The following is a 23,581-nucleotide window of genomic DNA, read 5'->3' as shown; positions in this document are numbered from 1 at the left end:
CTTCTGGAATACCGATCACCGATATTTTTTCCCGACCCTAATTTTCCAGATCCACCAAGACATCCAACATACAGTGCAACTGATTGTCTACGGATTGCGAACAAGCCTCAACTAAGGAAGCAACATTCTTGACATTAAAGATTCTACCTTCACAGAGCTTCTTACTGGTATACTGCAGTCCATCAATGTGAGCACTGGTATTCTGTGCTGAAACACCGTGTTTGTCGTCAATAACTTTAATAATATTGGCAGTCATCACCTGCAGTTCCTTCAAGAGCAGTGGACCCACAGCCTGCTTCTTAACGAGGATGCCATACTGAGGGCCCAACTCCAACATGGATGCCTCTGACTGCTCCCTTTAATTGACAATTTTCTTGACACTCCTTGGCATTTTGTCACCAAGCCTCCGCCAAGAATCTTCCAAGGACATATCAAGGAGCTTTCATTTCAGGATTAGGTGACTATGAGCTGTGCATCAGAATAAATGAAATGATTGAAAATGAGCAGCATCAGTGCTCACGAAACACAATCAATCCCACACTTGCATCACGTGACCTCCAGAATATTTTTCGGCATTTTAAAATTTTAACAAAACTTTTACTATTGTTTTAAAAAAACATAAGGCTATTTTATTTAATGATTGAAGTGTCTAAATGGATCATATGACTGTCACAAAGTGGGGTAAGAGTGGCAACATGGATATGTATTATAGTGTTATCGGACAACAAATTTTATGAAATTGGGCACACAATATGGAAGCAGACTAAAGTTACACTGAGAGCCTCTCCACTAAAAATCACAAAGTAACAGACACAGATTAGCAGGCAAGAGCATGCTTTTGGAATGCAAATGAGGGCTAGCACACAAGGGAAGCTGAACAGGTTGGCACCTACAGGAACTAAATCCCCACCCCATCAAAATCAGCACTTCTAAAACAGTCAACCCATGGAGACACCTAAAATTAGCATAGCTAAGGAAACGTTCCTGGCCCCTCAAACCTGTTTTGAGATCAATGACAACCCCAGAGATTCTAGACCATTAGTAACCAATCAGACAAAACGATTAACACACACTTAAAACAATTTCCTCAACACTTGAAAACATCGAGACAGGATGGCTAAGGTCAAATACTGTAAACAAAGTATTAGCATTTGAATCGCATACTGCACCGAAGTTCAGGTATAACTATAGCCTGCTGCGAGGGACCGTTAGAGCGCTTTCAGGACAGTCTGATTGTATGTCCTGACTGCACTTCTCTGTCAACATAAAAGAAAATAAAGCTGTGCCGTTATTGAACTTCACCCTGAGTCCATAGTGGTTGTTTTGCCCACTCGCGCTAACAATAGTTATTTTTGTACAGATTTACAAATTCAGTGTTACCAATAATTGTGTAGCCGTCTCAATACATCAAAACCAGAGTGTCAGTTTCAGAGTCTTTTTTCCCTGTCGCCTTTCTTTTTCAACCGATTATGTGAAACTTGAAATTTAATATTTTTTTCATAATTAGACACCCATCATAATGGGAGACAGTAAACTATAGCTTATTTAGCTTATCCTTGAGGGTTTTGAAGTGTAACCTGCATGCTTGATACATCTGGTTTTCTGTATTCATGTGACAATGACATGAGGGTGCCTCTGGAAGCAGACATCTTGAAACAGTTCAGTAAAACCTCACACTGAGACAAGCCACTGATGCAAACCGTTGTCCTTAAACATGCAACCTGGTGAGACAAAATATATTTTTGACCCCGGAAGTGATGCAGAGAAGACACTGAGAACACAAGAAGATATTCAAATCTGTAGAAAGGTGGCTGAAAAAAAAATGTTGCAAGTAAAATATTTGCTACAGAGAAGATGCAGCCAAGTAAGGAACACAAAAATGTTAAAATTTGCAAAAAGCTGGTGAAAATGACAAAGTGAAACAGACAAGGACTGCAGCTACTGACTGAGTGAAAAAAATGGCTGAAGTAAATTTTCTTATCCCATCTCCAATAACATTTTACTCTGCTTTGTAGCAAAACTGGCAAAAGTATGAGATTCAAGGCTCCAAGACCAGACATTCCTGTCCAAGGTCAATAGGCCTTTTGTTTGTCTGTCAAATCCTCTGTCCCAACTCTGGCATTTCCCATGGCGGGGGTGGGGGTGGTGGTGGGGAAACCAAAGAATTTAGGCCTTAATTTACAAGCCTGAACAGATAAAAACAGTCTTATTTCTAACACTGATGGGAAGGGATTGCTACAAAGTGATCACCATCCTAAATCTAAATGAGGAGCATAGACAGTAGGTGACAGATATTTTGAAGGCCTTGAATGTAGATTTTGAAGCCTGACTGAATGTCATATATTAATGTTATATATTCAGCACTAGTGTTCAAAGTGAAAACAAGTCCACTTAATGGTACGTGAATGTGAATTAGGACAGTTAAAAGATGATCTGATTAAAGACAGATTATTGTTAGGCATGCAAGACCTCTCAGCGAAAGCAAGTCTACTGAAAGATGAGGAACTGATGCTAATGAAAGAGATCAACATGTGTTGAAATGTAGAAATTGTGAAATGTCAGCTAGAGCATATGTATGGCACAGCAGACCAAGAGATACATCATTCTGAGAGACACTCCCAAATAATTACAGAGAATGGGTAAAGAGGCAAATATTATCCAGGTTAGCATACAAAAGAAGAGAAGGGTTGTCAGCATGGAGAAAGCAATGTTTTAACACTAACAAGCAAAATTATTTCAGACATAAGTGTTTGTCTGGAAAGAAGGAAAACAAACCTATATAAATGGCTACCAGAGATATATCAGCAGATGCATCTGAAGAAGTGTTGGAGGGAATGAACAAACTGAGTATTTTGAGAATAAAAACAAGGATGAGGGAGAGCAGTACTTGGAGCTGTAATTCTAGCTTGTTCCCAGGCTACTCTGTTAATCATAGGTTCTTACACATTCTTATACTTCTTCACATTACAAAGTACTACATTTCAATTAGGTCATCATTAAAGTTCTGGTTTGATTACATTATGCTGGTCCTTTGTGCTTGATCTTTTATCATGTTCTGAATATATCCTGCCTACTTGTTTGCAATATCAAAGCACTGTAGTTATCAAGCTGATTTCAGTGGTGTGTTAATTGTCCCCAAGGGGCTGTTGCTTTGTGGATCCAGAACTGGCTTGCCCGCAGAAGGCAGACAGTGGTTGTAGATGGGTCTTTTTCTGCATGAAGGTCGGTCACCAGTGGAGTGCCCCAGGGTTCTGTTCTGGGACCCTTGCTGTTTGTGATTTTTATAAATGACCTAGATGAGGAAGTGGAGGGATGGGTTGTTAAGTTTGCCGATGACACGGAGGTTGGAGGTGTTGTGGATAGTTTAGAGGGATGTCAGAAGTTGCAGCGAGACATAGATAGGATGCAAGACTGGGCAGAGAAGTGGCAGATGGTCTTCAATGCGGATAAATGTGTAGTGGTACATTTTGGCAGGTCCAGTGGGATGAAGGAATATAATATTAAGGGTAAGACTCTTAGCAGTGTGGAAGATCAGAAGGATCTTGGGATCCGGGTTCTTAGGACTCTCAAATTGGCTTCGCAGGTAGAGGATGTGGCTAAGAAGGTGTATGGTGTACTGGCCTTCATCAATTGAGGAATTGAGTTTAGGAGTTGGGAGATGATGCTGTAGCTGTATAAGACCCTGGTCAGACCCCACTTGGAATATTGTGCTCAGTTCTGGTCGCCTCATTACAGGAAGGATGTGAAGGCCATTGAAAGGGTGCAGAGGAGATTTACAAGCATATTACCTGGATTGGGTGGCATGCCTCATGAGGATAGGTTGAGAGAGCTTGATCTTTTCTCCTTGGAGAGTCAAAGGATGAGAGGGAACCTGATAGAGGTGTATAAAATGTTGAGAGGTATTGATTGGGTGGATTCTCAGAGGCTTTTTCCCAGGGCTGAAATGGCTGCCAGAAGAGGACACAGATTTAAGGTGCTCGGGATGTAAGGGATTAGTTTTTCACTCGAGGGTGGTGGGTGAGTGGAATCAGCTGCAGCTAGTGATGGTGGAAGCAAATTCGATAGGGTCTTTTAAGAGACTTCTGGATGAGTACATGGGACTTCATAAGATTGAGGGTTATCGGTAAGACTAGTAGGTAGAGATATGATTGGCGCAACTTGTGGACCGAAGGGCTTGTTTGTGCTGTAGTTTTTCTGTGATTCTATTTCTCTCATATGTGATTAGTTTTCCAGAGGCACAATGGCTCCTGTAGACATTGTGGGGTCTTGATAAATGGTATCAGTGATCTTATTGTTGCTATAACCTCGGAAAGATCTTACTTGGGGTGTGACTGTTTAGTGCCATTTGGGATGTAGTTATTTGTAATTTGTTATGTATCTGCCTGCAGTGTGTGTGGATACTACAGTCAGGCTGTCTGTTTAACCCTTTACATTCTTTACTCTCCTGCTGCAGCCCATGCTCCCTGGGTTGCCCTACCAAATGAAGAATATATTAGATTGGTTCAGGCAAGTCTATTGGTGACAAATGATCTGTGACTTTCCACAATGACTGCAAAAATGAAAATATCAAGTGAGCAATTGTCAGATAGACATTGGCATTAAGCAACATAATAACCCTCACAGATTTATGTGAAGTCATTCAACATGGGATCCAAAATGAAGCCCTCAAAACTAAAATTGAAGTGATATGATGGCATGATACTCATACTGAGAAGACAAATTAGTCTGACAACCAAATGCAGTGGCATGGAGGAAGATCTGGAGTTCCACATCACAGATTGGACACATGATCAGTAAGGAGAGCCAATAACACCTCCTCCACGATACTCCTCAACACTGGTGCCCCACAAGGCTGTGTTCTCAGCCAAATTGGCCAAATTCCCCTCCAAATCGATTTTCAAGTTTGCTGACGACACCAGTAGGTTGGATCTCAAACAATGATGAGACAGAATACAGGAATGAGATATAGAATCTGGTGAACTGATGTGGCAACAATAATCTCTTCCTCAATGTCAACAAAATGAAGGACATTGCCATCGACGTCAGGGAGCGTAAAGGAGAACATGCCCCCGTCAACATCAAAGGGGATGAAGAGAAAGAGTCGAGAGCTTCAAGCTTCTAGGTGTCCAGATCATCAACAACCTGTCCTGGTCCATCCATGCCAACACGATAGTTAAGAAAGCCCACCAATGCCTCTACTTTCTCAGAAGACTAAGGAAATTTGGCATGTCAGCTATGATTCTCACCAACTATTCCAGATGCACCATAGAAAGCATTCTTTCTGGTTGTATCACAGCTTGGTATGGTTCCTGCTCTGTCCAAGACCACAAGGAACTACAAAAGGTCGTGAATGTAGCCCAGTCCATCACACAAACCAGCCTCCCATCCACTGACTCTGTCTACACTTCCCTCTGCCTTGGCAAAGCAACCAGCATAATTAAGGACCCCATGCACCCCAGACATTCTCTCTTCCACCTTCTTCAGGAAAAATTTACAAAAATGAGGTCATGTACCGACCGACTCAAGAACAGCTTCTTCCCTGTTGCTGTCAGACTTTTGAATGGACTTACCTTGCATTAAGTTGATCTTTCTCTTCACTCTAGCTATGACTGTAACACTACATTCTGTACTCTCTCGTTTCCTTCTGTATGAGCAACTTGCTTTGTCTGTAATGCACAAGAAACAATACTTCTCACTATATTAGTACATGTGACAATAATAAATCAAATCAAAGTCATGGCCACTCATCTCAGCTGAAGCAAGTTTAAACTCTTTTGAACTGGTTTGATTAGTAAGTTTGCAGACATCACAGAAGTTGGTGGATTTGCGGATAGTAAAGAGGACCATCAGAGGATATAGCAAGATGTAGATCAAGTGGAGACTTGGATGGAGAGATGGCAGGTGGAGTTTAATCTGGACAAATGTGAGGAAATGCATTTTGGAAGGTCGAATACAGATAGGAAATATACAGTAAAAAGCAAAACCCTTAGCAGTATTGATAGGCAGTGAGATCTGGATGTACAGGTTCACTGAAAGTGGCAACACAGGTGGAGAAGGTAGTCAAGAAGGCAGACAGCATGCTTGCCTTCATCGGCCAGGGCATTGAATTTAAAAATTGGCAAGGCATGTTGCAACTTTATAGAACCTTAGTTAGGCTGTACTTGGAATATAGTGTTCAATTCTGGTTGCCACACTGCCAGAAGAATGTGGAGGTCTTGGAGAGGGTACAGAAAAGATTTACCAGGATGTTACCTGCTATGGAGGGCATTAGCTATGAGGAGCGATTGGAGAAACTTAGTTTGTTCTCACTGGAATGGCAGAGATTGAGGGGTGACCTGATAGAAGTCTACGAGATTATGAGGGGCATGGACAGAGTGGATAGTCAGAAGCTTTTACCCAGGATGGAAGAGTCACTTACTAGGGGGCATAGGTTTAAGATGCAAAGTTTAATGGAGATGCATGAGGCAAGATTTTTACACAGAGGGTGGTGGGTGCATGGAACTCGCTACTGGGGGAAGTAATGGAAGCAGATACGATGGTGACTTTTAAGGGGCATCTTGACAAATACATGAATAGGATGGGAATTGAGAGATATGGTCCCTAGTAAGGTTGGGAGGGTTTATTTCAAGTCAAGCAGCATGGTTTTTGCAGGCTTGGAGCGCCAAAGGGCTTGTTCCTATACTATAATTTTCTTTATTCTTTGTTAAAGCTTGGACTAATAACCTAAAATGTGCCAACAGAGAATGGGAAACTGAAGTCTTCAGGGTAGAGTGAGACCAAAGGCCCCAGAGAGAGAGGAAAACAATATTCAAGAGAACCCACAAGATGGTTGCCAACTACGTCAGTGCAATGAGATGCACAAGCTGAAGGTCAATCAAGCAGTTCTACAGGAAAATGTTCACATCAGAGCTTAACTGGAAGATTTGAAGGGCAAGTTTCAAACTGAGCACCTTGAAAATGCAATAAACAGAAGTTTTCAATGAACCAAGCTGCGTGAAATCTGAATAAGTAAATTTCAGAGACAGCAGGAGGAAATAATAACCTTCGATTCCATAGGTAGCAACTTAAAGCGGTAGTTGAAAACACTCAACTAGATGAACAGCCAGGCAAAATGGCAGACAGAAAACAAGTTGCAGCTTTGAAAGACTCCTTGAAGAATTATGTAGCCATAAACAAAAATGAACTAATCAGCGTACAAACCTTCAATGCTCTCAGGACTCAGCCCATGTGTAAACTTAAGACATGTGAGGAGAAATTAGCACCTCAATTGTTCATGGTGTAAGTGAATAACTAAATATTCCAACACAACCACAGGCTTTTCCAAACAACTAGCAAAGCTTCACAGCAACTGGGCAGTCAGGGGAAGAGATCTCACCAACTGTACTGAGTACTGAACACCATCAATACCAAAGGTCCATGTGTGCCCAACCACCCCAATGGAACAACAGCAACCATCAAGGTAAAACAAGGGTCACAGTAACAGCACTTTTCAGACAAGGGACATCACCCAGATGAATAGCCAATGTGGATACACACATGTTGCATGAAGAGACTGGCACTGTTTAAAGACAATGCGTACAATGCATGTGCAGAGCCTTGCTAGTGGAGCTGTTAATGAATAAGAACAGTGGGTATATAATGGATAACTTGTATAACTCACAGTCACACAGGATAGTGCATGACAAATGTATGTTTTGTTCACTGGGGAAGATGGGATGTTTGTATCCTTTGTTCGTTATGAAAAGGGGATTTTTGGGTTTTGAAATGTAACCAGTCCGATTGACGCATCTGGTTTTCTGCAGTCGGGTGACAGTGTTATGAGGCTTTCTCTAGAGGCAAACATCTTAAAATTAGTTCAATAAACCCCCTCAGTGATGAAGACTGTTGTCCTTGAACATAAAAGAGCATATATGTAAGTTGAGCTCTGGCAATATATTAACAAGTAGTTGGCCTTTTAAAAATCTATATATTCCAGAAAGAAAAAAACACTGATGGAGATGAACAGTTCCAAAGATATCTTTGGTCTGAAATTTTAGAATGGCTGGCAGTTGGGTCAAATCCAAGAGTTCCGTTTTATACTGTAATGAGCATTGATTGACATAAGATGGGATATACACCTCTCAATCAGGAGTATGTCCCGCTTTGCAGATCTGCTGGCCAATCTGATTCACTGGCAACTCTCCAGTCCCTCCAGCAACAATGCTGTAGTGGCCAGAACAGTCACTGCACAGAGCTGAGTCAGTCTAAGTCTCAGGAACTGAATGCCCACTTAAATGTTAGGGGTCTCAGATAGGGGAAGGATAAGGAAGGCCTGTGGGGCACAAGGAAGTCACTCAAAGTCTCAGTGGATCGGCCAGGGGGAAAGAGAGGTGCAGAGTTAATCCAGACCTTAAGGCCTTTGTGGCCATTAAGTGGTGAATTTGAGGCAGGTGGAAATTGTGAGAGAATCCCTTTCACACTCTCCTCCCTCTGCCTCAGGTTGGGTGTTAGAAAGTGGCAGGGGGAATGTAAAATTCTGGCCTTAGTGTTTGTCTAGGTTGAGTCTTAAACCCAGAATTTTCTTGATCAGACTTGTGGCAAAATACTACAATGGCTCGTACACTGATCTTGCTAATGACAAAGTATGCCAGAATGTTAGAACATAAGAACATAAGAAATAGGAGCAGGAGTAGGCCATCTAGCCCTTCGAGCCTGCCCCTCCATTCAATAAGATCATGGCTGATCTGTTGTGGCTCAGTTCCACTTTCCCGCCCTCTCCCCATAACCCTTAATCCCCTCTCTTATCAAAAACCCATCAACATGTTAAGTTTGGTGTAAAACCAGAGAAAATTAATGCAATATTGTATCTATGTAATATTTAAGCAACATTTAAGAAGCATCAGGATGGATAAATGAATAGGGAGGGAATAGATATGGACCGAGTAATGGCAGAAGGTTTTTTTCAGTTTAGTTAGGGCACCATAATCGGTGCAGGCTTGGAGGGCGAAAGGGCCTGTTCCTGCACTGTCCTTCTTATCGTTCTTTGTAATATAGGCTAGAAGAAAGCATGGAATGTGCTTCTTCAAGTATCTTCTTTATGATCTCTTTATCTTCTTCATAAAGGTTTGCAAATTAAAGCATGAATCCATCAATATAGGCAAAATAAAATTGTGGATTTTTAAAAATCTAACATATTCAAATGTAATTAAAAATGATTCAAAGGTATAGAAGATACAGAACTAAAACTGAAAAAAAGTTAGATTTGTTTTTTAATGACAAGTCACTGACCTGGAATGTTAACTCATTTTTTCTCTCCTCAGGTGCTGCCAACCTGCTGAGTATTTCTAGCTTTCTGTATTTTATTTCATATTTGAACTATAAGCAGTATTTTCTTTTTGCTTAGGAAATACAGTGCCATTTTGATAAGAATTAAAATGATTGCTAAAAGAAACACACAAAAAAAACACTGTAAGCGATGACCTAAAATTCTGGGTAAAATTGCACCTGCTCAGAACTGGCATAAGTATAGGAAACCCATGTTCTCAGATCTTTTGCTTGTGGGCAGTTATGTTCATGACTTAGGTGGTGGTTTGGCAGAGAGAACATGAAAGCTATGTAAATGATTGAAGAAAATCACGCACAAGAAATATTTTAACATAAAACAGCTGTAAATCAATTACTGCACACATGGGTTTCTTTGGAATAGAATGGTACAGCTCAGGTCATGCCCTATAGTTACGTTAAAATTTCTTAGGGAATTCTGGGCTTTCAGTTTAGTAGTGAAGATGCAAATTCATTGCATTATATTAGCTGGAGGGAATTTGAATGATAAATTGTTGTATACAGTTCACATAAAATAATCCAAATTGAAATATATTCTGTTTCACTACATTTCCTGAATTTCATCTTATAATATTAAACATTGACATTTTTAGATGTCATTTTTCTTCAGATCTATAATACTGGAAAATACTTTCATAAATTGAAAAAGACAACAGTCACGGGATTAGCCTAATCTGGGCATTTTATTCTTCTTCCCAAGTGATCGAAAAGATTGAACAGCTTCTCTTTATTATGCTGGCAGAACACATTTTCTGTACAATTAAACTGCAAAAGAAATGTAACTCCAATGATAATAAAACAACAATCTAGCTCTGAGTTATATTTTTTAAAGCTAGGTTTTCTATATACCAATGAAGTTAAATTTACTTGACTTCACTAATTTGACTCCAATAATTTCCACTAATTTTATGACTCCACTAATTTCCAAAGATGTGCAAGACTTCTTGCGAAGGTGAGAGGGCATGGGATCCAAGGGCATGGGATCCAAGGGCCCTTGGCCTTGTGGATCCAGAACTGGCTTGCCTGCAGAAGGCAGAGAGTGGTTGTGGATGGGTCTTCTTCGGCATGGAGGTCAGTCACCAGTGGAGTGCCCCAGGGATCTGTTCTAGGACCCTTGCTGTTTGTCATTTTCATAAATGACCTAGATGAGGAAGTGGAGGGATGGGTAAGTAAGTTCGCTGATGACACGAAGGTCGGTGGTGTTGTGGATGGTCTGGGAGGATGTCAAAAGTTGCAGCAGGACATAAATAGGATGCAGGACTGGGCGGAGAAGTGGCAGATGGACTTCAACACAGATAAATGTGTAGTCGTCCATTTTGGCAGAACCAATGGGATGAACGAGTACACTATCAAGGGCAGGAGTCTTAGTAGTGTTGAAGAGCAGAAGGATCTTGGGGTCCGGGTCCACAGGACTCTTAAATCGGCCTCGCAGGTGGAGGATGTGGTCAAGAAGGCATATGGTGTACTGGCCTTCATTAATCGAGGGATTGAGTTTAGGAATCGGGAGGTAATGCTGCAACTTTATAAGACCCTTGTCAGGCCTCATTTGGAGTACTGTGCGCAGTTCTGGTCGCCTCACTATAGGAAGGACATAGAAGCTATTGAAAGGGTACAGAGGAGATTTACAAGGATGTTGCCTGGACTGGGAGGCATGCCTTATGAAGTTAGGTTGAGGGAGCTGGGACTCTTCTCCCTGGAGAGACGATGGTTGAGAGGCGACCTGATAGAAGTTTATAAAATGTTGAGTGGAATAGATAGGGTGGATTCTCAGAGGCTATTTCCCCGGGTTGAAATGGTCGCTACGAGAGGACACAGATTGAAGGTGCGGGGAGGCAAGTACAGAAGTGATGTTAGGGGTAAGTTTTTCACTCAGAGGGTGGTGAGTGAATGGAATCGGCTGCCGTCAGTGGTGGTGGAGGCGAACTCGCTGGGGTCTTTTAAAAGACTTCTGGATGAGTATATGGAATTTAATGGGATTGGGGGTTATAGATAGGTCTATAGATTGGTAGGTGTTGATATGATCAGCGCAACTCGTGGGCCGAAGGGCCTGTTTGTGCTGTAGTGTTCTGTGTTCTATGTTCTATGTTAAGTGGATTGGCCATGTGAAATTGCCCCTGAGAGTCCCAAAATGTGTAGGTTAGGGAGATTGGCCATGTTTAATTGCCCCTTGATATCCCAAAATGTGTAGGTTAGGGGGATTAACCATGCTAAATTGCCCTTTTAGTGTCCGAAAATGCCTAGGATAGGGGGATTAGTGGGGTAAATGTGTAGGGTTATGGGCACGAGGTAGGGTGTGATATTGGATAAGGAGAGCTGGTGCGACTCAATGAGCCAAATGGCCTCCTGTACTTTAGGGATTCTATGATTCCATGAATTTGTCTGTATAGGCAGTACCATTAAAGCTTTAATCCATTTTATTGCAATTTCTATGCCATGTGAAAATGATATTTGAAAGGAAGAATTGAAAAAAAAAGTTAAATATGATGGAAGCTAGTGTAAAATGTTCTCAAAATTTACTTTGTAAATAAATGATAAATAAAGGTATGTTTATTGTGATAATGTAATGTAAAATGATTCAACAATTAATGTCAGGCTTGGTTTGCAGCTTTGAAGAACCTTTATCAAATGTATGTGCCTAATATGCATAAATTTTCATGTTGCATTGTTAACATTTCTTGATGTTAATCTTTAGAGTTTTATTTCAGTGATTCTTAGGTGATTTTTTCTCACTGTGAATTATGCATTTTAGAATTGACACTTAAAAGGGTTATTTAAATCAGTCATGATTTGCATCTAATAATTGGTGAAGTAAAATCCAAGCATTTTTGGTGAGAACGTTTGAAGAACTGAGATAAAGCTGACTTTCTTTGAAAATGCACCTATGAGGCATTATGGGAAGTGCAATTCTATTGTTTCCTTGACGACAACTGCAGATGCTGCCATCACCATGGGAATGGTTCTTTTAAATGAAGCTGCAACATCCAAAGGTGATGTGGGCAAAAGAAGAAGTAAGTTATGCCAACAGCTTATATCTCAGTGCTACTGTGTTTTTTGAATGGATGTGGCAACTGAAGCATTCAAGTGTTGCATGAGACATGAAATCAACTACTTTGTAAGTTTACCTCGTGTTGTGCGCATATTGGTTTTGCTGTTGCTATTTACCATATATCCCTTACTTGATAGAGTGGCTTCTACTAGAGATTGCCAAGGAATTACATAACTTTAACCATCTAACAGTAGTCAAAGCATCCAGGGCAATGGTCTTAATGCTTGACAGCTATGACATTAAGTGAAGATAAAAATTAATGGTCATTGGTGACAAAATTTGATAGGTACTGAAGTCAGGCACGGGGAACATAATGCAGGATTAACCCATGCTCGTTCAGATTAATGTAGACAGTACACAAACTTAAAGCTACCAGTTAATTTAACAGGCACTGAGCACATGGCTGCATTGGGTAGCTGCATGCCTTTGTAGAGGGCCCAAAGTTATGCAAGACTAGTTAAAGGCTAACCCACACTTCTCAAATCCTCTGCTTTGCTGCAGCTGAGACTGGAAGTGATGTAAGAGGCATTCATGAGCAGGAGGAATGTTTTAATATGGTGCAACAGACCAGAGGACCTGATCAAGGTTCTGAGATGTGGTACTGAAAACCTTGATGCAAGAGATAAACAAATAGATAAAGGCCCTCTGCTACAGACGGCTCAGATGAGGACTTTGATGGAGTGGCAAAAAGAAAAAGGCTGATGGGCATGCACACAGAAATGTTTGGTACATTGGCAAGCTGCTAGAGAGCCTATGGTCACACTAAAGGATGCTGGAGCAGCCAGACTTCAATATGGCTTCATAAAAAGCTTAGAACCTATTGTGGGAAAATCACCACTCGGAGTCAGATTTAAAGATTCAACATTCGGCTTATCGGACAAAGCTTTGGGAGAAGCGCTGGGCTCTCTACTAAGTTTCCTGAAGCACTAGTGTTCAGGCATGTCCAGATATTAATTATTTGTATAAGTTTATTTACTTCATTTATGGGATGTGGATTTTGCTGGCAAGGCCAGCATTTGTTGCCCAATTGTAATTGCCCTTGAACTGAGTAGTTTGCTTGGCCATTTCAGAGATAAATTAAAATTCAACCACATTGCTGTGGATCTGGATTCACATGTAGGCCAGACCAGGTAAAGATGGCAGATTTCCTTTATTAAAGAGCTTCAGTGAACAATATGGATTTTTACAATAATTGATGGTAGCTTCATGGTCACCATATCTGAGACTAGTTTTACCTTCCACATTTATTATTTGAGTTTAAATTCCACCAGCTGCTGAGTGGGATTCAAGCCTATGTCCGCAGGACATTAGTTTGGGCCTCAGGATTACTGGTTCTGTAATATTACTACTATGCCACCATCCTCCACAAGCTGGAGCTCTATCTACATCTCGTGACCTCACATTGCTGCCCTCTGAGCCCCCCCACAGCTTGATCGCTGGCCCCCAACCATTCTCAGGCCAGCCCCGAACCCTCCCATCACTCTTGTCTACCCCAATCTCCAGCCCCTGCCCCAATTGCTGGCCTCTCACCATCCCCCCACCGATCCCAATTGCAGAGTGGCAGTGGGCCGCTGATCACGCCATCAGGCCTTGCCCCCATAGGCCCTGCCCCCATGTCACTACCCTATGCCTGATGGGCAGTGCCAAGGTACCCCCAGGCATTGACACTTTGCCCCTTTGGCAGTGCTGGGGGCACAGGCTGGCAGTGCCAGGGTGCTAATGCCCAGCAGATACCCCCCATCTGACCCTTTGGGCAGCCCTGATTGCCTTCCCCTTCTGTGGGGTTGAGCTGCTAGTTCCCCAAAGTGGAGAGCCATTGTAATCGCTGCTGAAGTGAACTACTCTGGCAGGTGGGAATATGCTAGCTTTCAGTCCCAAGCCTGCTAATCTCATAATCAAATGAGATTCAAATAATTTAAAAATGATTTCCATGCCTCCTCGCTGATTTTCAGCGTGGAGCTGATGCCACCGGAAGTCCAGTGTTGGGAGACGCTGTTTGCGACAGGAACACATGTGCAAACCCTGTGAATCAGCAGACATGAGAATCTCCTGGCCCGCTGTGCTAAATAATTAGGACAGCAGGATGGGAGAATCGTGGCCACTATCAAATGGGTTCAATTTAAATGTGGAACTCAAATTCTAACTGCCAATATTTACGCAATTTTTACTCTTTCAACATGCTACCAGTATCAACAGACGCACAATTTCCCTGATTTACTGCAGCTTTTTTTCATAACTCAAATCTCTCATCTTTGGTATCATCACAGTAAATTGGGTTATTTTATCTCCTTTGGCACTGTGGGTGGATTTTTATGGCTGTTCCCACGGATGGGATTTTCTGGTGCCGCTGAGGCCAATGGACTTTTGAATGGCTTGACGTGTTTTACAGCACTGCCCCAACCATGCCGGAGCCTAAAACTGTATATAGTACCCCATGTACGACCTAATGATCATTTGTATAGTCACAACTGAATTTGGATATCTAGTAACATGAAACCAAAGTCTAATTTGCCTTCTTAATGTTTTATTTTATCTGACAAACAGCCAGAGACCACTATTTTTAGTGTTTCAAAATTATACTGCCAAGTAATTTATCCTCATCAGTAGGGTTTTCGTTTCCTGCAATGGAGTTCACACTTACCAAAGTTTAAATCTGAGATGCAGGCAATGCCAGGTTTGTATGTTGGAGTTTAACCTTCAAAACCATATACTATACATTAGCTACTTCTTCTCTTGCCAGGACTATTTTATTTATTAAGGCAATATTTTGGACCATTAATCAAAGTGGAAAAGTAACATTCCCAGTGAAAGGTTATATGAACATAAGACCATAAGAAATAGGAGCAGGAGTGGGCCATCTAGCCCTTCGAGCCTGCCCCACCATTCAATAAGATCATGGCTGATCTGAAGTGGCTCAGTTCCACTTTCCCGCTTTCTCCCCATAACCCTTAATTCCCTTGTGTGTCAAAAACCTATCTACCCGTGACTTAAATATATTTAGCGAAGTAGCCTCCACCACTTCAACGGGCAGAGGATTCCAGAGATTCACCACCCTTTGAGTGAAGAAGTTCCTCCTCAACTCCATTCTAAACTGCCCCTCCCCCCTTATCTTGAGGCTGTGCCCTCTAGTCCTGCTGTCTTTTCTGAGCGGGAAGAATCTCTCTACCTCTACACTATCCATCCCTTTCATTACCTTATACGTCTCTATAAGATCCCCCCTCATCCTTCTAAACTCCAACGAGTACAGACCCAGTCTATTTAATCTCTCATCATAGTCTAACCCCCTTATCTCCGGAATCAGCCTAGTGAACCTCCTCTGCACTCCCTCCAAGGCCAAAATATCCTTGCGCTAGTGCGGCGACCAAAACTGCACACAGTACTCCAGCTGCAGCCTCACCAGTGCCCTGTACAGTTGCAGCAAGACCTCCCTGCTTTTATATTCTATCCCCCTCGCTATAAAGGCCAGCATCCCATTCGCCGCCTTGATCACCTGCAGACTGGGTTTTTGCGACTCATTCACAAGGACCCCTAGGTCCCTCTGCACCATTGCATGCTGCAGCTTTTCGCCCTTTAAATAGTAATCCTCCTATTATTATTCCTGCCAAAGTGGATAACCTCACACTTGCTAACATTGTACTTCAGCTGCCAGGTCCTTGCCCACTCGCTCAGCCTATCTGGATCCCTCTGCAGACTTTCCACACCCTCCGCACAATTTGCTTTTCCGCTCATCTTTGTGTCATCAGCAAATTTCATTACCCTACACTCAGCCCCCTCCTCCAGATCATCTATATAAATGGTAAATAGCTGAGGCCCCAGCACCGATCCCTGCGGCACTCCACTAGTTACCAACCGCCAATCAGAATAGCACCCATTGATACCAACTCTCTGCCTCCTATTAGACAACCAATCCTTCATGCCCCCTAACCTTCTGAAGCAACCTTTCGTGCGGCACCTTATCAAACGCCTTTTGAAAATCGAGAAACACCACATCCATCGGTTTCCCTTTGTCTACCGCACTAGTCACATCCTCTTAGAAATCAATAAATTCGTCAAACACGACTTGCCCTTAATGAATCCGTGCTGCGTCTGCTCTATCAAACCATTCTTTTCTAGGTGCCTCGCTATTTCTTCTTTGATGACGGATTCAAGCATTTTTCCAACTGCAGACGTTAAACTGACCGGCCTATAACTCCCTGCCTTTTGCCTGCTACCTTTTTTAAACAGCGGTGTAACATTAGCCGTTTTCCAATCTTCCGGCATTTCCCCGGAATCCAGCAAAGTTTGGTAAATAATCACTAGGGCATCTACTATCACCTCTGCCATTTCCTTCAGAATCCTGGGATGCATTCCATCAGGTCCTGGGGACTTGTCCACCATCAGTCCCGTTAGTCTATCAAGCACTATCTCTCTAGTGACAGTAATCACATTCAGGCCCTCAACTCCTACCATCCTTCTATCTTTAATATCCAGCAAACTATTCGCGTCCTCCCCCGTGAAGAATGAGGCAAAAAACTTATTTAAGGCCTCAGCCACTTCCTCATCTCCCACCACTAAATCCCCCCTCTCATCCTCTAAGGGTCCAACATTCACTCTAGCCAGCCTCCTCTTCTTTATATATTTGTAAAAACTCTTACTGTCCTTTTTTATATTTAGTGCTAATTTAGCTTCATAGTCTATCTTTCCTTTCTTCATCAACTTCTTAGTCATTCTTTGTTGATTTTTAAACATAAGAACATAAGAAATTGGAGCAGGAGTAGGCCATCCAGCCCCTCGAGCCTGCCCCGCCATTCAATAAGATCATGGCTGATCTGTCGTGTCTCAGTTCCACATTCCCGCCCTCTCCCCATAACCCTTAATCCCCTCTCTTATCAAAAACCCATCAACCCGCGTCTTAAAAATATTTAGCGAGGCAGCCTCCACCACTTCAACGGGCAGAAACCCCTCCCAATCTTCTACTCACCCACTACTTTTAGCCACTCTAAACGCATCAGCTTTTAATTTAATACTCTATTTCCTTCGATAACCACGGTTGATTATCTCTTCTCCAACATTCCTTCTTTACCATCGGAATATATTTCTGCTGAGCACCGAAAAAGATCTCCTTAAAGATCCTCCACTGTTCCTCAGCCGTCCTACCAACCAATCTGCGCCCCCAATCTACATTTGCCAATTCCTCTCTCATCCTATCATCCTCCCCTCTGTTCAAACAGAGGACACAGGTTCGGGACCCTACTTTCTCATCCTCCATCTGCATCAAAAACTCAACCATACAAAAGGTTTGCTCTTCCTGCTTTCATTGGAAAAAACAGGCTGACCAGTGAGTGATCAAAGTGAAATGGAATTCTGTAGCTCTTACCTTTTTGAAGTGTTAAGTAATTAAGTGTGCCACAATGGTTTGATTTTAAAACAAAGAAGGATGGGATTTTCCGGACATGCTCATCCCAAAACTGGAAAATCCCACCCAAGATCAATGGACCTTCCCATGGTCCTCCCCTTGCCCGCTACGATTCCTGTAGTGGGAGAAACATGAAAATTCGCCCCATTACTTTTTCACAGGGTGTGAACATCACTGGCTAGGTCAGCATTTATTGCCCATCATTAATAGCTCTTGAACAGCTATAGTCACAGGGCGGAAATTGTATGGCCCTGGTGTGGTTGGGACGGTGCTGTAAAATGTATCAAGCCGTTCAAAAGTCCGTTGGCTTCAGCAGGATCAGAAAATCCCACCAGAGGGAGCAGCCATAAAAATCCACCCACAGTGCTGTTAGGAAGGGAATTGAAGGATTTTGACCCAGTGACAGTGAATGAACAGTGATATTGTCCCAAGCCAGGGTGTTGTTTGGCTGGGAAGAGAATTTCCATTTCTAGGTCTACCCCTTAGTTTACCTCCTTCTCTGCCCAGAAAAGCTAATTGACAAATGCAGGTTTGACTTCTTAATAGGTGGACAATAATAACAAGAGCACTCACCAGTCTTCTGGTAAGCAACACAACTGACACCATTAAAGGCATATATACCATTTCTCTAGGCTACAAAATGGTCATACCCTATATCCCACTGAATATTGCTTTCACCACTTGTTAAAGCATAACATCAACAGAATCCCCTGCAAAGCTATCAGCTCGACACCAAACCAAGGGCATAACGCAAGTGGTGAGAATGTGCTAGGGTATCAGCTACTTCTGGCAGCTGTTGTTTCTTTACTGGCTATTTAATGGGCATCTACCTTCAGTGTCTTAGAAAGACCTAGAGCACTGAACCTTGATGTTCCATAAACCCAAATTCATTGTTGCATACCATGTTTTTTGCATCAGCTACTTAATTCTGGTTCTTGTGTGAGAGGATTCAACAAACAAGCTTGTTATGCAATGGACTGCCTGTTCATGGTACACAGTGACAGCTCACTCTCTGCAACTGCTTTCTCTTTGTGCAGAAAACCCACCTCACAGCTTGGTCTCATATATAGACTCAAGGAAGACCTTTATTGTAAAAAGTGGTGCACATCTAGCTTGAAGTATGTTACTAAAGTGGGCTGAGAAGTCAAAAACCAAAGACCCATTTGTTCTCATCATGGTCCTGGATAACTGTGTTGAGTCTAAACTTAGCAAGTCTCCAACAACATGCATCTTGAACTGAAACTGTCAAGATTTCCCTTTGACATCTGCAAAGTTATAACTGTTACTGGTCTGTGGTATACCAGTTTTAAACAAACATTTATTTTATCCCAGTGTTTTTCCAATTACTATTCACATTAATTCATCCAAATTCTTCACCCGTGCATAGTTTCCTCATCTTCATCAGATTCCTAACATCTGCAGTATTTTGCTTTTGCATCAACTTTGTTATCATTGCTCTCACAAATTTTGTTTCCTTCTTTCATTGTGTTGACTTGCTCTTTAGGCCAGTATCTACTCCAGTATTAACCTTCATTGTCAGACCTCTTGTAACTGAGAAAATCAAGAGCTTCCTGGTGGCCCCATAAATTTAGCAAGTAAGATTTTTTTAAGCCGAGGCTTGGTTCCCCAGATATACTCTTGAACTGAGATTCCAACCATTCCATACAATGACACTTAACACATTACTACCCCAAATATCGTGATGACTCTGCTGAATTTCAGACATCTGGTTTATGACTCTCTCACTCGTAATGAAGAATTTAAATCATTCTGCTTCATAGCATGCTATTTATATAACTCTCAAAGGTAACTTCTCAAAGAAAATTAATTCTATTCAATGTATCACCTCTTCACAAATTCTGTAAAATAATTATTGTTAGGTTCCAAGCGAACATGAATTCCCATTTTAAGGTCACAAAGTCGTCTCTGTCGATCTGAAATTAATCTTCAGAGGATTGTACAATCTATTGCACCCCATCAAGAAATAAATGCCTGTATGAGGGAAAGTGAGGGGTGAACAACCTTGGCAAGGAGAACAAATAACGAATAGTAGAAAGTGATATAAAAAAAAGCAGCAATTACATTTCTCAGTTCAAATGCCAAATAAATCTGACTGAGCAGCAATTTCATGCATTACAACATCACTTGTACTCCTTGATTAATGAATTTTATTAGTTACCTATAATAATCCATTATTCGAACTGTAATTTTAATTTAGGCGTACACTTTTAGAGTTCAAACACGCAGTGCATTCTGTTGCCACATTTTAATTTCCCCCGTTGCAGTCTTTAAAAATGCCAATCTATTCATTGTTTATTACTATGGTTCATGTTTAAAATCTTACTAATCAGTCTAGCCAGTGGAAGTGTCATTCCTTGAGCTTCAAGTTCTAAGCAGCACGACTATTGAGAACATAAAGCAGAAGTTTTTAACTAAATTGGATTTTGTCCTGAAGCTTGCTTTGAATGCACATCTCTTCAGTGTATATTTTGTATAAATAAATCATTGTTGCAATAAATCAGTTTCTGAAAAGGAATGGTGCAGTATGTTAACAGCAGATCCACTTTAGATTGTGGCCATTGTTAGTTTTAAGGAATAATTTTAGGAGTCATGGAAGTACGATAGGAGAGAAAATCATATTTTGTATACTGTATATTTTTGAAAGGATGGCAAAACCTTGCTTCAGGTACATTGTGTTATGACAGCTTCAGTAATTGTGTTAGTTTGGCTGAAGATAACAAATATCTTATGCTATATGATAAAAAGCATTTTGATAAAGAGTAGGATTAGGGCAGATGCAATTGCACACTGCATTTGTCATGAATCACCAAATAACCTCAGAAAATTTGAACATAGTTGTTAATTGTTCGACACTCCACATCTTTTGCAATTACTTAACTACTTTTGTATGTTGGTGTGGCATTGCTTCAGGCTCTCTCTAAGTCCCAGTTGAATTCTCAGATCTGTCATATTGAATAATGTGATGTGGACCCAAATACTTTGTTGTGAAAAAATAACAGCTGACAAAACAAACTAGCAAAACAATCTAAATTAGTTTATATAAATTATATTGATGGTAATTTTACACATCAGTATTAAATGTCTAATTCTTACAAATCATGGCCAGTATTTACTGTTCTGAAATAGATTGATTTTGATTTTCAACTTAAATTTACAAATGGAGAAAATAATTTTGCAACCAAATGAGAACTAAGATGACTATGAAATTATAGTCATTTATTTTATTGAATTGTGAACATTTCTGCATTATTTATCTCACTGAATTTGTTATTGACAGATTCAATTGAAATGTTATATATCACCAATATGAATGTTTACTTGCAATGGAATTTGCTATTGTGGAATTATAGAATGTTACAGTATAGGATATCATTTGGCCCATCATGCCTCTCTGACAGTTTTAAAGGAATTGTCATCTAACTTTTCTTCTTATTTCCAGTAGCCCAGTAATTTTTTCCCCTTTGTAGATGGGTCATTAATCAAGAGGTTTAGATTTAGGGTAAAGGTCAGGAGATTAGGAAGGGATTTTACAAAAAGTTTCTTCATGCAGAGGGTGGTGAAACTCATTGTCTGAAAGGATGATAGAGGCAGAAGCTCTCACAACGTTTAAAAGCATTTAGATGAGCATTTGAAATGCCTTAGCATACAAGTTTAAGGACCAAGTGCTGAAAAATGGGATTAAAATAAATAGCTGCTCAATGGCTGGCACAGACACAACATACCAAAGGATGTCTTCTTGTGTTCATTTCTTTTGATGACTCCTCTGTGAAGCATCGTGGGATTTTTTCTACATTAAAGACACTATACAAATGCAATTTTTTGTTATTTTTGTCCTTGTAAGAGGGACTGGTTTTGATGCAACTTCACCCTTCAGCATCCACCTATAGCTTGTAAGCTTTCAATATTATTTCCTCACAGCCAGTGAATTCTCAATTTGGTTTACCTTTTCAGCTGTCCTTAGATCTCCACCAAGTCTCTTTCTAGCCTCCAAATAATGTCAAAATCACTTTGATGGTTAATCATCATGAAAAAAGTACACATTAAAATGGAAGATACTCAATCCCATGGGAAAAATAACCATCACCTGAGTAAAAACGTTTTACTATATTAAATCTTACCTTTACAAAAAAAAAGTAACTTGTATCTTTACTGCCAGCTTGGATAGAAATCCAAATATTGTTATGACTAAATAAGATGAAATAAGCGATAATGCTGTCATTCAACCATGTTGATCTCAATAAAATTTGGATAAAGCTGCAGAGATTACAGGAAAGCAAACACATCAGATCATAAGAAATATGTGTAAGAGTATGTTATTTAGCTCATCGAGCACGCTGTAATATTGAATAAAATGAAGGCTGACCTGCCCATAGTCTTAACTCCACTTTCCTGCCCTTCCCATTTAACTTCGTTTTCTGATAATCTGTATAAGTCAGCCTTGAATATATGGAATGACCCAGCCTCCACTACACTCCAAAGTACAAAATTTCAAAAACTAAAAGCCCTCTAATTAAATGGGAGACCTCTTATATTTAAGTTTTCTCCCAGGAAAAGGTATTTATAAGTTCTTGTGTTGGTAACAATTTGAAATGAGTCAAATCAAATAAGCATAACTTTCTAAGAGACTCACATCAGTAAACCCAGACCGTAGTAAAGATTCAGCACAGATTCCAGAAAGTTAGCTCATTATTTTTATACTTTCTTGTTCTATATGCTTTCAAGTCAGTCATCTGGGGTGTATGAACTCGTGGGTCAGATTTTACAGATGTTTAACAAAATTTTTTTCTTGCTTGTAAAATTTTTATATGCTACACGTTTTCAAGGTCTGGAAGGCACTGCCTGAATGAATGATGGAACTTTCAAAAGGGAATTTGTTTAACAATTGAAAAGGAAAAGTTGGTTGGTAACTGGGAAAGAACAAGAGAATAAGACTAATTAGCTAAATCTTTTGAAGAACCATCACAGGCACAGAGGGCAGAATGGCCTCCCTCAGTGCTGTATAATTCCAGAAATCCCATGACTGCTTTACACTAAAGAAAATTCCAAGGAATCAGACATAAAACTGTAAACATAATGCTATCATTATATTGGCTAGAACAGCTGAATGTATCATTATGTCTACTGCTTTTTCCTTAAATCAGCCAAGGACATTCATATTTCATGTCCAACATATCAATAGTACATTTTTTCTGAAAATGTCTGTTTCTTTGGTCAAATGTTTCAAATAGGCAGAATCATGACATAGGTAGTAAGCACTAAGGGTTAATGCTTGCAAATACGTTCTGTAGCATGAGTGATGTTAGGTGCCACTACTGTGAACAGCATGCTCACAGCAGCTGTAGCAAACCCACACAGATTATGGATATGGTCTTCCAAATACCCTGCCACTGGGAAATTAACTAGCTGGTGTTCCTTCAACTGGTAAAACACTTAGTAGTGAAGATGCACAACCCACACAGAGAAGTCCATTAAACACAAGAGACAAGCATAGCAAGAGAACACATTGCACATATCGTCTCACCCACTCTCACTGCAGAAAGGAATAATATCCATTAATCTTTACTATACTTTTCATTCTGTGATTCTTTTACTGTGCAGAAAGGTTAGTCAGTTTCTCCAAAGATATATTATTCGTGAAAGATGCAGAGACTGCAAAGTAAGAGAGAAATCAAAGAGCAAATGTCACACATACACCAGGTTAACAGCTAGACATGATCAGAAGGGCCAGTCTTTTTGTTAAAGAATGATGTGTGGCATGGAGATATCTAAAATAAAGTTAAAAAACTCTAGGAATAATA

The 23,581-nt window shown here is 40.7% G+C and overlaps 1 protein-coding gene across 3 annotated transcripts in view; it reads left to right on the top strand.

The window, feature by feature from the left end:
• Positions 1-23,581, top strand: part of tusc3 (tumor suppressor candidate 3) — a 350,535-nt gene that overhangs the window by 263,445 nt on the left and 63,509 nt on the right. For all 3 annotated transcript variants that reach the window (XM_080198163.1, XM_080198162.1, XM_080198164.1), the window contains exon 8: positions 12,255-12,329. In XM_080198163.1, the coding sequence (XP_080054289.1) occupies positions 12,255-12,329 (75 nt within the window). The remainder of the gene's footprint in view (positions 1-12,254; positions 12,330-23,581) is intronic.

Source organism: Carcharhinus amblyrhynchos, chromosome 1 (assembly GCF_965287045.1).
Source record: "Carcharhinus amblyrhynchos chromosome 1, sCarAmb.v2.hapA, whole genome shotgun sequence".
Classification (NCBI taxonomy): domain Eukaryota; kingdom Metazoa; phylum Chordata; class Chondrichthyes; order Carcharhiniformes; family Carcharhinidae; genus Carcharhinus; species Carcharhinus amblyrhynchos.
This window is presented reverse-complemented; position numbering and strand designations above follow the sequence as displayed.